General features: G+C 52.5%; 4 protein-coding genes across 4 annotated transcripts; 2 read left to right on the top strand and 2 right to left on the bottom strand.

Annotated features, from left to right (window-relative positions):
* Nucleotides 1-268: 268 nt before the first annotated feature.
* Nucleotides 269-2,020, top strand: QC762_709170 (uncharacterized protein; the record flags this gene model as incomplete). The annotated part of the gene is made up of 1 exon (XM_062893761.1): nucleotides 269-2,020. The coding sequence occupies one exon, from the start codon at nucleotides 269-271 to the stop codon at nucleotides 2,018-2,020; it is 1,752 nt and encodes a 583-aa protein (XP_062739604.1).
* A 2,780-nt stretch (nucleotides 2,021-4,800) lies between these two features.
* On the bottom strand, nucleotides 4,801-6,551 carry efg1_2 (rRNA-processing protein efg1; the record flags this gene model as incomplete). The annotated part of the gene is made up of 2 exons (XM_062893760.1): nucleotides 4,801-5,974; nucleotides 6,038-6,551. 2 exons carry the CDS (start codon nucleotides 6,549-6,551, stop codon nucleotides 5,154-5,156), a joined length of 1,335 nt encoding a protein of 444 aa, XP_062739603.1. The 3' UTR covers nucleotides 4,801-5,153.
* A 276-nt stretch (nucleotides 6,552-6,827) lies between these two features.
* Nucleotides 6,828-7,682, bottom strand: efg1_1 (rRNA-processing protein efg1; the record flags this gene model as incomplete). The annotated part of the gene is made up of 2 exons (XM_062893759.1): nucleotides 7,296-7,682; nucleotides 6,828-7,240 (listed from the first exon to the last, which is right to left on the bottom strand). The coding sequence occupies exons 1-2, from the start codon at nucleotides 7,612-7,614 to the stop codon at nucleotides 6,828-6,830; spliced, it is 732 nt and encodes a 243-aa protein (XP_062739602.1). The 5' UTR covers nucleotides 7,615-7,682.
* Nucleotides 7,683-8,065: 383 nt separating this feature from the next.
* QC762_709150 (uncharacterized protein) lies at nucleotides 8,066-11,363 on the top strand (the record flags this gene model as incomplete). The annotated part of the gene is made up of 2 exons (XM_062893758.1): nucleotides 8,066-9,278; nucleotides 9,346-11,363. 2 exons carry the CDS (start codon nucleotides 8,066-8,068, stop codon nucleotides 11,361-11,363), a joined length of 3,231 nt encoding a protein of 1,076 aa, XP_062739601.1.
* Nucleotides 11,364-14,516: the final 3,153 nt, after the last annotated feature.

The raw sequence follows: 14,516 nt of genomic DNA, 5'->3' as shown, positions 1-14,516 counted from the left end.
CTCCTCACCCAGGAACAAAAAAATTCCACGACAAGCGACAGGGGCACCTTACAACAGGTAGTCCCTGTCTGTAGCGTCCGGCGCACACATATATATGCAAGGTACCCGACCAAGCCAGAACCCGAAACCTGTTGTGCTTTCTTTCCCTTGGCTTCCTCCCCGTCTAGACCGGTCTATTCTTCTCTTTTGTTTTCGTTGCTCTTCTACCCGACTTGGTCCTTGGAATTCAACACACCCCCCCTACCTAGTCTGATCTACCTGATCGACCATGGAGGCTCCGTCACCGTCCGTGCCCGACGAGAAGGACCCTTGTAGGGAGCACCTCCTGGAGCGTCGTCAGCAGCTGACAGACTCTCTGTCTGCTTCTCCCTACGACCTGATCCTCTACCTGGAGCGAGCCGTGGTCCACTCTGACCTCGCCTACCCGGACCTCGCTGCTGGTGACGCCTACCGTGCTCTTCTCCTGGCCGACGAGGTCCGTGATGAGAGCTTCGAGTACCACGAGCAGGCCTTGGAAGCACTCAAGGGCTACTCAACAACGCCTTGCCCTGTGGTCCTTGACCATGGCTCCCTTACCGAAGGGATATCAGACGGCACCGCTGGCGAGGATGTTATGGAAGGGCTGGAGGGAGTCGGTCCCTATCAGCTCCTGGCCCACCTCGGTTCTGTCCGCGCCTACCAGATCCTGTCCTTGAGCCTGCTTCTCTGCGGGAGCCTAAAAAGCGCGCTCAGATTCTGCGAGAGAGGCCTGAACACGGCCCCGAACAACAGAGAGCTCATCGAGATCAAGGGCTACATCGAGCAAGTCGGCCGCCGCAGACTACGCAAAGAGTCTGACGCCCCCATCGACATCAACAGCCTCCCCGACCGCGGTGTCGTCCGCCGTGAAGTCTACCCATGGAACACCCACGAACCAGACCGCTTCTCGGCCGAGTCGCTGGCCCACCTCAACAAGCAGCTGTCGACCATGGCTCCAAAGTGCGAGGTCCGCGTGTCTAAACTCCCCGTCCTCCTCGATGACGAGAGCAACACGGACGGCCACGACGTGATACCGACGTGTAATCAGCTCGGCCTCTTTGCCAAAGAGGACATCGCCCCGGGTGAGACGGTGCTGGAAGAGTATTCTCTCCTCACAGCCAACAACCGACACAAGGAATCCACCTGCGACGCCTGCGGGACGACCCTCCCGCCCCTCGACCAACACTCCAAGGCGGTCAGCTGCCCGGAGTGCTACGACACCATCTTTTGCGACGACTTTTGCTTCACCAAGGCCCAAGAGCAATACCACCCCGCCGTGTGCGACACGGACGTGGACTCGATCGCCAAAGACCCCGACAACAAGGACATTGACCAGTCCCTCTACCTCTTGCTGCTCGCCCGCCTCCTGGCGATGTCAACACACCAGGAGATGCACCCCCTGGACGTGCCCTCGATAAAGTTCATCTGGGGCGATTTTGTCCCCTCGGAGCTCAACGAGATCGACCGCAGCATCAACGCCGAGCCGCCCCCGGAGTGGACCCTGCCTTTTTCGTTCGAGTACAACATCGAGATTCCGCTTCACATACTCGAGAAGATGGATATAGACATTTATGCCACGCTCGGCCAGCACGACATTTGGGTTTTCAACACCTGCTACGCCAAGTTCCGCGGCACGGCCTCTGCGCGCAAAAACTACCAGGAAGGGCGCAGGGACGGGAGGCCGGACGTGGCGGCGGTTCATCCCTTTTGGTGCCTGGCTAACCACGACTGCGATCCGAATGTGAGCTGGGAGTGGGGGGGCAAGATGAAGCTTTGGGCGAGGGACAAGAGGGTTGTTGGGGGGAGGAAAGGAGGGGTGAAGAAGGGAGAGGAGATCTTGAATCATTACTGCGATGTGGAGCTGCCTGTTAAGGAGAGGAGGGAGTGGGCCAGGGGGAGTTTGGGAGGGTGGTGCATGTGCTCGAGGTGTAGGGAGGAGGCTGCTGGCGAGGAGGGGAGGGAGGTGATGGGGGTTGATGGGGTGGTGGGGGAGAAGAATTAGTTTTTCTTCTTTTTCTCCTGTCTAGTTGTTTTTTGCTTGATATACACGCACAGCGAGGGGGTTTCTTAAGAGGTTGGGGAGGAGGGAAAGGGGGAGCATCAGGCATTTTTGGGAGTGATGGATTTTTCTATCTACCTACTTAGGGGGAGCATATGGAGGAGGGAGGGGGGGGAAGGGATTCTTTTCTTTTTTTTTTTTTTTGAACCAAAAAAAACTTTCCCGGGCGTACATTACCAAGTACACGATGGGGTTGTGCGGCAGCTCTGGGGCGTTTGAACATTTTGACATTTACACATTTTCTTTTTATCTGTCCGATCTGTTTTTTCTTTTGCCAAATCTCCCAAAGTTCTTTGCAAGATATCTGAGCGAATTGAGTGCATTTACCATCAAGTCCCCACCCATGTACATATCAAGGGTTGGGTTGGGGTTGTTTCCAGAAATCCCATCTTTCGCATCACTCTCTTCAAAGAGTCTATCCAATATCCCATGAAAACAGTTCTTGGTTCATCCTCTCTTGCCCCCTTCTCGCCTCAATTCTCGTTGTAACAAGACCTATGGAGCAATGTCGTGGTACTTCTCCTCTTCCAAAACACACATCTCGACCCCGGCTGTCAATCCACCACGCCTTCACTCACATGTTCCTGTCAAAAACCGACGATCACCACACCTGACAAACTCGCATCTGAAATCATCCCAATTACGAAGCAACACAAACTGGGGGACAAGGGAAAGCGATGGCAAAAACCCCAAGAACGATATGATATGACACCCAAGTTCTAGAATCTCTTATGTCAGTAACCAAACGAGGGTGTAAGTGGGGACACCGGCCAATCAAAACCATAGGATGTCGAACCCAACAGAAATAAAAAAAAGTGGCACGCATCGATCAGTGGCTTAGCTCTATGGCGATGCTGATCGCGAGGCTTGTGCTTTCCTCGTAGGGAAAAACAGATGGAAAATCTACCACGCGAGGTCCAACAAACCCTGGGGATCAATTGTGGGTTTCTGGTGGCTAGACCAGGAGCGGAAGATACTCTTCCCGGACGACAGCGGCGGAGGACGTTCTTTTTCGAGATAGGTTTGTGAATGGAAAGGTGATGAGACTCCCCGGCAGTTCTCGTTTCCGAGATATGTCCTAACCACCGGGAATATTCTCAGGGAATTATTAAGCCAAGATGTGTGGAGAAACGAACATTGGAAATCTGAGGTTGCGGGAGAAGCAAAAGAGATTTACGGAAGGCTTGATGGAGGCTTGATATCCCGGACGGTTTGCTCCGGACAGGGGACAGGTCCCTATCCATCTTCTCTGCATACGACAGGGCCTGTTAGAATGACAGCAGAAGGAGAGGATGGCTTGGGTTCTCGGGGTAGGAAACTTTGGGACTGTGCCACCAGAGCTCACGGTTTGTCCCGGGGCGAGGAGGTTCCTTCATTGGCACTGGTCTGGACAGTGTCTAATGGTAAGCTTCCTCTTATGATGTGGAAGATGGAGAAGTTACCTGAGCATGATGATGGACAGGTGGCCTCCTCAAGTGAAGAGGGGCCTACCCAACCCGGGAATGAACAGCGGGCTCCATTGGCGATTTTGGAGCTCTCGCCACGTCCCAAAGTTACCCCAGAGCAGCATTGAGGTTCGGTGACCGACGCTCCCAAGAACAGCAAAGTTGGACATGTCGCCTCTCAAAAGAGGGGTTCATTGGGCTTGGACTGTTGAGGGGGGGTAGGGGTCTATCCGTTCGTGCCGTCCAAGGGTCCCTTCTTGTGTTCGTGCTCCCGCAGCTAACCACCCCACGGGATTCGTTCGTGTGGGTGCTGGCAGCTAGTGCTGCCATGGGGGTGTTGTCGAGGGTGCTACATGAGATTGCAGGGTCATGATGTACCGGTATGTACCTGCCACAAGGCAGCAGACTTATGGCGTGACGAGTGTTCGGATTGGGAACGGGCTTGGGAGCTGTCGATATCCCCAAGGGTCCTGTAATCCAATTAGCAACGTTGGAGGGCTGGCCGGCAGGTGCGAGATTCCTTGATAACCTGTTCTCGTAGGCGAGTCTGGGACTTGGGGTGTATCAACTGACAGAGGATGGATTGCAGGATGAGATAGACATCCGGAACAAGAGGCAAAGCCTAACACTCGGGCTCCTGTGCGATGAGAACTGGTGCTGATCTGGACATCTGTCTGCTGGCTTTGATGCAGAACTTCCAGGTTCGTTGCAGAAGCGAGAACGCTCGGCTCAGGCGTGTGATGAGCTGGCTACTGACGGCCCCCGGTACAAGTGACTGGAGCGACTCATGGGGGCTTTGGCCGGTGATGGTAGGCGCAACCAGCGAGAGGCTCCACATAAGCGATCCAAAGGGGAAGAGCCATCGACATCTGGTTTGGGAAGGAAGAAAGGAAGGGCTCAACTGTGTGTTATTACCACCTTGGCATGCGCGCCCAAAGGGGGAGGTAGGCATAGATGCTGGAAGGGCGGTAGCTGTTCGGCAAACTAATGTCACAGTATGACGGTGTGTAGCGAGTTAACAAACTGACATTGTGGCAGGGAGTTCAATACTAAGCTTATGGTACAGGGCTGCAGACTGAAATCATTGTAGACAGCTCGTTGTGAGCAATGATACAACAATTATGGTCGAAACGGTGAAGTTCAATTTCATGTATAGGAGCATAAAGCCATGGCTATGTATTGCTATTTCGTTTCTCTTGTGCCAATGCCTCACCAACTGATAATAATCACCTTGCCTTGAATCCTGAAGTGAGTCTTGATCGTAAGAGGCTATTATTTCCCAGTTTACTCGTGGGGTCAAGGTCAACAAGCCAAGAAGGGATGTCAACGAGCAGGACAGGGGGGTTGTTACAAAGTTATATTTTACATGGTGAGGCTGGCTGCAACGCATCGTGGAAAATTTGACCGTGTCGGCCATCATACATTAAACTGAAGAAGATTCATCACCAGATACTATGCCAAGCTCCCACCAAAACCAGCCCATCATGAAAGCAAGAGAAAATAGAAGCCTTTCACCGCTCAGAATGGAATGCTTTTCTGCCCTTCAACTTTCATCATGGTCAGTTTCTCGGCATCGACCTCCCCGAACATTGACCACACCCTTTCCCATCCCCATTAGTTTCCCCGCCAACTCATCCCCCCAGCACACCCCTCACCTCACCAGCTCTCTTCCTCTCCTCCTGTTCCAAAATACCCAGTATATTCTGCGCAACCATATCCTTCGCAAACTTCTTACCATACACCCCCTCCACCCTCCCAAAGCCCTTCTCCCCCACCCCATCAGGTATGATCCAACTGTCAGGCCCCATGTCGGCATGCCCATCGAATACTGCATCCTGACCAGCTCTAGCAATCAAAACATACCTCGGCGGTCGAAACCCCAATTTCTCACACAGCGCAGCCACTCTCTTAGAAGGTAATTCCCCTGGTGCAGTGTCATTCTCTTCATCATCCGGTGGAGGGTCAAGAGGGGCTCCGCCCGGGGGGTCAAGTAGTGAGGTGGTCGAGTCTGTTGGCTTTGGCGGGGGAGGAGGTTCAGAGGGGGATGACTGGGTGGGTGTTGTCGTTGCTGAGGAAGAATGTCCCCCTTGAGCAGCAGCATGTGGGTTGGGGGATGACGGTTGGGATGACAAGGGGCTGTAGATCTTGCTCGTCGAAGCCATCATCTTATTCGAGGCATGGGGGAACGTCACGCTTTTCCCATCCTTTGGCATCATCCCCTCTGCCATCAGCCATTCGACGCAGCATTTCGCCGCGTACTTCTTCGCGTCCTTCTTCTTGGCGAAGCCATTCTGGACGAGCTTCTCTGGCTGGGGAAAAACAAGTGGTTGAGAGCCGATGGAGCGGGAAAAGATTAGTATGCAGTTCCATTTTGTGCTTGGAGCTGCGGATATGGCTTCGTCTTTGTAGATGATGGAATTTTCGGTTCTGGCCTTGTGGGCGTCGATGTATCCTGGCTTGGTGTTAGTGATGTGAAGACATGAAGTGAAAGGGATGCATGAAAAAGGTGACATACTCTGCAATAAGCTGATCCAGTCATGACCACCAGTATCAGGCTCTTCATCCTTGAGAGAAGAAGTCAAATCAGTCAGCGCCCTACGTTGGAGAGGTGTGATCGGTTTTGGGTCTTTCATCTGCTGCTCAACAAACAATGCCAAGGACTGGTAATCGATGCCGTCGTCGTTTGCAGCCGAAGAAGAAACCGTTGCTGTCGCCATGGTGCTCATAGGCGCAACAGGGCTGCGAGTGAGTTTCTGTCTGAGCTTTTTCGGAGATGCCTGAGCTTGAGCTATCGTGTCATTGACAAACTGCCCCAGTTTGCGTTTTGCTTTTCTGGGGGGAGGCATGATGCTGATGAGGCGGACGGCTTTGGGGGGATTCGGGCTTCTATATGTGTTCGAGGCTGTCAAAGTGGGGCGGGGTAAGACCTCGTGTGCAAACGAAGACAAGAGTCCCAATTGGATGTGAAGCTGGCGAAGTTGGCAGCAATAGTATCGAGAAAACGAGGAAATGGAACGGGCGATGATCATTGCGAGGAGGTCAAACAAAAGCCACAGAGTCTGCCGCGCGAATGTGGTTGTAAGTGCGCTGTGGGCCTCACTTGATAATGCGCAGCGGCCCAAAAGACAAACAAGGCCTCCTCCACCAGTCGCATTTTGGTTGGCAAATCATAGCTGCACGAGCTGGATGCCTCCGTTTCTACAGAAATACTATTCGCCGTCATGGGTATCATAATCAAGCCCGGGTCTCTGCCGGATTATCGTGTTTGGCAGCACCTCCCCTGCACCCTCACTCCCGTTTTGATCCTACTCAAAGAAGCCGCCACCATCTTCCTCTTCCTCCTCCTTCTTCTTGGCCTTGGACTTCTTGGAGTTCTTCTTGCCGTCATCTTGTGCCCCTTCAACCTCCGCATCCTCGACTGGTCTCCGATTTTGCAGCCTCTCCAGCGCCTTCTTGCCCTCCTCTCTCGTCTTCTCAATCAGAGCCCACATGGGTGGTCTCTCTGTGTGCAAATATTGAGCCGCCTTTTCCTCTTCTCCCTCCGCCGGCTTCGCATATAAACTGATGTAGGGCTCCATAAAAGGGTAGTAAATGGCGTAGTCAATGTCGACCTGCGCCTTGTGAAGATCTTCTCTGAGCTTGGCAATCTCGTCGTCATTCGTCGCTTGCGCCAGCTTCTTCTCGAGTTGCTTTGCAATCCTGATGGCCTTTTTCCGTTCTGCAATAGTCGATTAGTATGTTGAAGTACACAATAGACAGAGAAAATAGCCTACCAAAGAAGCGAACCATGTGGTACTTTGAAATCATTTTGGATCTGATCTTTTTGTATTGGGCATCGGCAATGCGGCGCTTGTGAGCGGCCAATTCTCTCTCCAGTTCCCTCTTCTTGTGAGCAGGCAGCTTCTCGGGGTCATGCGCCAGCAGTCTCTCGATGGCGCGAGCGCGCTTCTTGATGGCAGTGTTGTTCTCAAGGTCGACGGCTTTGTGCGGCTTGGTCTTATGCGATCGCTCGTCTCTCGCTCGTTTTCTGGAAGGGTGCATGCTGTCGTCACCCACGACCTGAGCCTCGGATCGAGATCGTTTGACTCCCATTGTGAAGGTAGTCGTTGGTGTTGCTGTGTAAAGTCTCAAAGTTGCTTGACGAGATGCGATAACTTCCTTGTCGATAAAGAGAAGGCCAAAAAAAAAGGTGGAGCTCAGACAACTGCAGCTGTCCCGCCAAGTCACTGTTAGGACAGGGGTTAGGGTTATTGAAGTTATAACCTCATCTCATCAGCCATGTGAAGGGAAGCTCTCAACAACACCTTGATCCAGCTTCGAAAAAAATAACCAATTCGCTCTTTTATGTTTGACAAGAGTTACTAATTCCACGAGTCTCATACCTTGGATGAAACTTCCTTCTTTGATGATGAAACCAGGTCTCAGCAGATGAACACACGACACACTGCTCAACCACACACAGAGTACCCCGACTGACGAGGTAGCGGAGCTGTTGAATCTCATCACATCGTCTTCACCTCAGCCAGACCGCGCAACTGCCATCATGGATCGGTCCGAGCCAGGGCTGATCAAATGGTCACCCAATGCCTCCTATAGCTCATTCATACACATCAACCTCCAACACCGCATGGTCCAGTTGTATGAGCCGACAGGACATGCCCAGCGCAGACGATTCGAGTACCGGAAAGTTGCCAAACACGCTGACATCCCACCACTTACCACTTATGACTGGTCACCCTCAATGCCCGGTCTGGTGGCAGTGGGAACATCAACGGGCGTGGTCAACCTCTTGCGAGTAGACGACAACTCTAACGCCTATCTTGAGCTGGGACTCAAAATGTCACGCACATGTCACGCTGTGGCCTTCAACACGATGGGGAAGCTAGCAGTAGCTCTGGAAAGAGTGAGAAATGACAACTGCCTCTACATTTGGGACGTCAACCGACTGTCCGGGATCGACTCCTCCGTGAGGGGTTTCCCCACCAACATCAGTGCCCCTTCAGACCCTACCGACCGGCTCGAACCAAGTGTGTCCGTTTCGAGTGTCAAGTTCTTTGAGGACGACCCCAATCTTCTGGTCGCGGGCATCAAGGGGACTGGATTGAGATTGCACGACCTCAGAGACCATCATAACGCGGCAATTACGTTCCGAACAGGGTGCTGTAACAACCTCGCCATCGACTATGCCGACCCACATTACTTTGCCTCCTCCGCCTTGGATAAGCCTGGTGTGATGGTCTGGGACCGACGCTACATTGATCAGCATCATGTCAATCCAGTATATGCCAAAGCTGTGCAGTCCGACAGCCTACCGCCGGGAGGCGCTTTACGTTTGGACCATGCCGTTGAAGAGGAGGCAGATTCAACACTGACGGACAACAAAAATTCATTTATCCGGGCCCTTCGTTTCTGCCGTGACCAACCTGGTTTGCTGGCAATGTTGGCACGGACAGGCCAACTCAAGGTTCTGCACACAAGGCGCGAGCATCTCGAGCCAGAGTTGGTTGTGGAAGGAAGCCCGGAGTTGCTCGAGGTTGCACGGTCGCGCGAACTCGAGCCTCTCTACGCCGACCTAGCTCGCAAGAATGACAAAGTTGTGTCTTTTGACTGGATCACGATGAGCTCCCCGGTTCTTCAACCGCGCATACTGGTCCTTAGGGCCAACGGAGCATTGGATGTGGTCGAAAAGCCATCTTTTACGTCTGAATACCCATACAAAATGGTCCCATGGCAACCGCCACATCGAGGATTTGAGGGTAATTTGTCTCCATCTCACTCACTTTATGGATAACTGACATGTGGCAGAAAACACACCCTATCAAGACCTTATGAAGTTTGAACCATCTCATTCACAAGCCATGCTCGGGCCATTGCTAACCGAGACCGCTCTCCTCGACAAGCCTGTCTTTGGCTCCAACAAAGTTGACGTGGCTGCTGTGGTAGAGCAGACGTTTGCTACACTACCCGAAGAAGTCCTCGCTGTTCAAGTCTCTGGGGATGCCGAGCTTCCAGCAGCATTTCATAACGCAACTACTGTTGCAGAACAGCTGAAGGCGCTGAGATCAATGGTCAAGGATACAGAGGTAGGCACTCAAGCCGAGCCGCCTTCACAACGCCACCGCCATGAGGAACTCCTCATGGAGACTATGAACTTGGCCCGCAACTCGCCCAAAGCAAGAAATGTGCTGGATCACATTATGCTTCTGCGAGCCAAGGAGGGGTACTTATTCAACTATGAGAAAAACATGGAGATTGTGTCGGATGATGTCTGGTTGAGGGATGTGTGGGCGTGGGTTTCTGGCGCTCAGGAGGCGGCATCTGATGGGGGGATGATGTCGCACCCTCTTGATATTGGATACCTGGGCGTCTACACAATATGGTCAAACGATCTCGGAAGCCGACCGCACATGAGACTTTCCGACGGCGAGCCACCACCAGACGAGGCCGGGTGGGAACGCTGCCTCAACGCGATCAACAAAAAGCTCGGCATTCCCAAATATGACGGCCCGGCGCCGACGTCGAGGCCTCACCACCGAGAGATGTGTTTGGAAATGTGCAGCTACGGTCGATCCTCTGAGTCTGAGTGTGAAGAGGCCATGTCTGACAGGACGCTCAAGAAAGACTCAACCTGGTACACCATGGTCGCCGCCAACACTCTTTTCCGAGGTGACATCAAAGGCGCCGTCCAAGTTCTCAAAAAAGCCAGCAACGAGCACCCCGAACTCTTGTTTGTATCCCTCGCCCTCCAACTAATAGGCAAAGACAAGGTCGAAACCCTCGACTTTGACGCCCGCGTCGCCTCCAAAACCGACCCCTATCTCCGCGCCATTTCCTCCATCATCGCAACCGGCGACTGGGCTTCAGTCGCCGACCAACCCTCCCTCCCTCTCCGCGACCGCATCTTCATCGCCTTGCGAACCTTTGACGACGACCACCTGGACTACTGGCTCCAAGCCCAAGTCAACAAAGCAATCTCCTCTGGCGACATTGAAGGGATAGTCCTCACAGGCATCACAGACTCTTTAGTCGACATCCTCTGCAGCTATGTCCACAAGTTCAACGACTTCCAAACCGCCTCACTTTTGCTCTCGATCTGCTCCCCCCGCTTCATCGACGACGTTCGCGCAACCGCATTCAGAGAAGCCTACCGCCGCTACCTCCAACGTCACCACGCGTTTTACCTCCGCGCGAAATTTGACGTCGAGTCCACCAAACGGAGCAAACACCTCGGCCGACCGACAGTGAAACCCCCCGGCCGTCAAATCGCTCTTCGCTGCGTGTATTGTGACGCGGAAACGTCAATGTCGACCCAGCAGAACCACCCTCCTAGTCACGAGGGCACCACCCCCAATTTTATGCTGTTACCCCCTTGTGCGTCAAGCGCTTCATCAACCCACCCATCCCCAGCCACGATATCCATCATCCCAGCAGGCAACACCTCCAAGGCCTCCAAAGGCCGGAGCAACAATCCGTTTACAGACAAGATGATCTCCAGTGGAATTTCTTGTCCCACCTGCAGACGACATTTACCTCGCTGCGTGGTCTGTTTGGAAGTTGTGGGGCTGCCGAGGAGTGACCAGGCCTGGCATTGGCATCATAACACAGGAACGGGGGGAATTGGCGGTGGCGGCGGTGGCGGCGGTGGCAGGATAGGAGTAAGAAGCGGAGAGGATCAAGAGATGAAACTAGCGGCGAGATTTCCCACTTTTTGTCTGCAGTGCCTGCACGTCCTGCATTTGGACCACGCGAGGAAGTGGTTTGCTAGTAATAGGGAGTGTCCGGTTCCCGAGTGTAAGTGCAGGTGTAATTTCAGGGCGAATGAGGAGTTGGCGTATCGGTGAGAGGTTTTGTGGTGGTGGGTTAACTGTGAGGATTTCTTTTAAAATGTGGACTATTGTAGGACGAGTTTTAGGGGCAGGGGCACTTTCTGCTGCCGAAATAAGAAGATGTCTATCTGAGTTGAAACTGTTGAAAGTGCTATCAGGGTGCTCAGAGGAAGCCCTCACGCTCGCGATGTAGGATCGTGGAGATACTGGTGACCGAGATGAAGCTACATGAGCATGATGAATGGTGGAGTATGTATCTGCACAATGTATCACGCCTGGACGAGCAAGATATTATAAACTCAAATCGCGTTTCCTCCGGTAAGTGGGCAATTTCGATTATAGCCTCATGCCAGCTTCAAGGCTGCTTGATATTCGTCCTCCCTTCTACACTAGTCCATTTCCCCCTGATAGACACCCTTGTGTCTTAAACCGCAAAATGCTTTTGCATGAATCGCCTACATCCAAGTCTCCCGTTGTCCAATTCAAAAACCTCCTGCGTCCGTTTCGAGATAAAAGGTTTCTCTTTCGACGACTTGACGTTCAAGCAACAGTCCCACACCTTCTTCTCGAGGTCCCGCGGGTTGTAAGGCGTCATGTCAAGATCAGTTCCCCGATCTTTGAGGAGCTTGTGGAGAACCCTGAGCTTTCCTGTTGGTTTTGGTTGTCAGTCGAGCTTTACTAACTTACTAACGGCAACCTGACATGCCTGGATGGTGCCGGTCGCAACAAGGGCGATGCTCCGCCATTCTCTCGACCGCCGCCACCGACTTCGAACAGTCTCCTGCAACGTTTTCAGTGACGGGTCGCGCCCTTTTTGACCTCCGTGTTGTTGTTCGCAGCCTTGTGGGGAGAGGGAGGTGCGGTGATCTTGGTGTCGGCTTCGTCTTCTGATTTCACAAATCGACTTTCCATCGACGGATTTTGGTGGTTCTGTCGCTCATCTTGTCGATGGTTTGAGTGTAGTTGTTGCGAGAGTGAAAGAGAGAAATGAGGGGGAAGAGGTATTTGTCGTTCTAGTTTGAAAATTGAGGAAGCAATAGGACCTGAGGCAAGGCGGTATAGTCGCAAGCAGGGAAGGAAGGAAGGTGGTGCGGTGCGATTCTGGCTACCTACCTAGGTAAGGCACCAAGGTATCTTGGTGCGGATTGTATCGGAACCTCTATGGATATATTCGTGGTCACCGAGAGATCATGCTTGGAAACAGTTTATGTAGATTTGAACCCGCATTCCAGATAAATTTGTACTTGGCGGCCCCGGTAGCTCCATGCCATATTCGAGACCATACAGGCCCTGCTATCTCTTCTCTGCCAAACCAATGCCCTGTGATACACCCCCTCAGAGGGGACCCTCAAACCGCAGTATGCTTCCCCTTGTACTCCACACAACCACGCTTCCCCTTGTCTAGCCCCCTCCAATCCTGGGTGGCTCTGCTTACAAAAGGGCCCTCAGATATCGATTTCTCTTGTAGACAGCATGGTCACACATTCTTGTGATCCAGTTCACCTCTATGGTGGTTGCTCGTGTCAACATCAACCCCACCCTCGTCGATGAATTCACGTAACGACACGTAATTCCCTAGTTGTTGAGCCATGTCAGATGGGAATTGATGGCTTATCGTGGCATGCCTTGCTTACCTGTGTGGTACCAGTCGCAGTACGGTGATCCTATACCATCCTCAAAAGCTCCAGGCTCGAAGAGACGTTTGCAGCGCTTGCATTGAGTGACTGGGGTGTTGGGGAACTTGTCCTCAGGTCCTTCGTATGGTGGAGGTGCTGTAACCTCGGGGCTCTCCACGGCGGAATTGTTGGGACAGGTGGCCTTGGGGCTTTGTGTAGTGGGAGCGTCTGAGGTTGCGATCTCGGAGTGTTGCCCAGTTTGTTCGGTGGAGGATGCGGCCTCGGAGCTTTGCACGACGGGATCATTTGATGTGGCCTTGGAGTTTTGTACGACAGGATGATGAGAGGATGTGACCTTGAACTTTTGTATGGCTGAAGCATCGGGGCATACGCTCTTGGAGCTTGACGGAACGGAATTATCAGCGAGTGTGCCCATGGAGCTTTGCCTAACTCGATCGTCCCGTGCGTGGCCCCGTCGCCAGGTTGGCGAAAACAGGAGAGGGTAGTCCCCATTGTCTTTGGAGAAGTCAGCGTTGGTCGATTAGATGATGAGGAGAAAGAGCGTAACAGAGAATAGAAGAAGAACGCAATTCCAAGTCTTCAATGCGAAAGCTTGGATAAGACTAACTTGGGGAAGGTGAACAGAACAGCTGTTCTAGTGGTGATGGTGATGATAGAAAGATCATCACACGGAAAAGAAGAGAAAGGCTGGTTAAAAGAGCGAAAATATGACCAAGTCAGACGACGCAAATGACATAAGTGAACAGTAAAGACTCATCTATCGGGTGAACCTGCTCAACTTAAAAGCGCCACATGGGGACAGAGGCAAAAGGGGGGGGGCAGAAAAGTTTGAATCGACTCTTCACATTTTGGGCCACCGGAGACGATGATATGGAGAGCCTCAAGTGACCCGAAATGATGCAGAAATCTTGACGAGAATGACAACCGTGCCTGCATATCAGCAAACCGCTTTGTAAACACCTGAATGCGAGTTTGGCTTGAGGTTGAGAAGTGATACACAGATCACTTCTGAAAACAATAATGCAATCTGAATAGCAGCTTCGCTTCTGGATACGTAACCACACAGTCTTCAACAGTATTCTTTTTCGGAACAGCGATATAGAAAACAGATACCAATGCCGCTTTTGTCATGTCGATGCAGAGATCATTGTAATCCATTTCCTTTTACTCAAAAGCCCAGACAGCAATATCGAGACTAGACAAACTTCAAATACATCGATAACTCTAACCCGTCCACTTATACACGATGTCCAAAAACTTTCCACCCACCTCACAATGTCCAAAACTACCCCAAACAGCCTTTCGTACACCCTCACCTTTATCATATATAAACCCCCTACCTCATCCCGACCCCATCTCCCAATGCTATCCACCCATCTACAACCCATTGAAACGGCCTACAAACAATAATCAGCAAATTGATCGTTCTCGTCCTCGTCCTCGTCCCCGTGCCCGCGCCCGCGCCCGCCAGGAAGAGAAAGGCCATCGACAAGAAGAGAAGCCGGTACATCCCTCCCCAACATCCATACCC

Source organism: Podospora pseudocomata, chromosome 7, assembly GCF_035222375.1.
Source record: "Podospora pseudocomata strain CBS 415.72m chromosome 7, whole genome shotgun sequence".
Taxonomy (NCBI): domain Eukaryota; kingdom Fungi; phylum Ascomycota; class Sordariomycetes; order Sordariales; family Podosporaceae; genus Podospora; species Podospora pseudocomata.
This window is presented reverse-complemented; position numbering and strand designations above follow the sequence as displayed.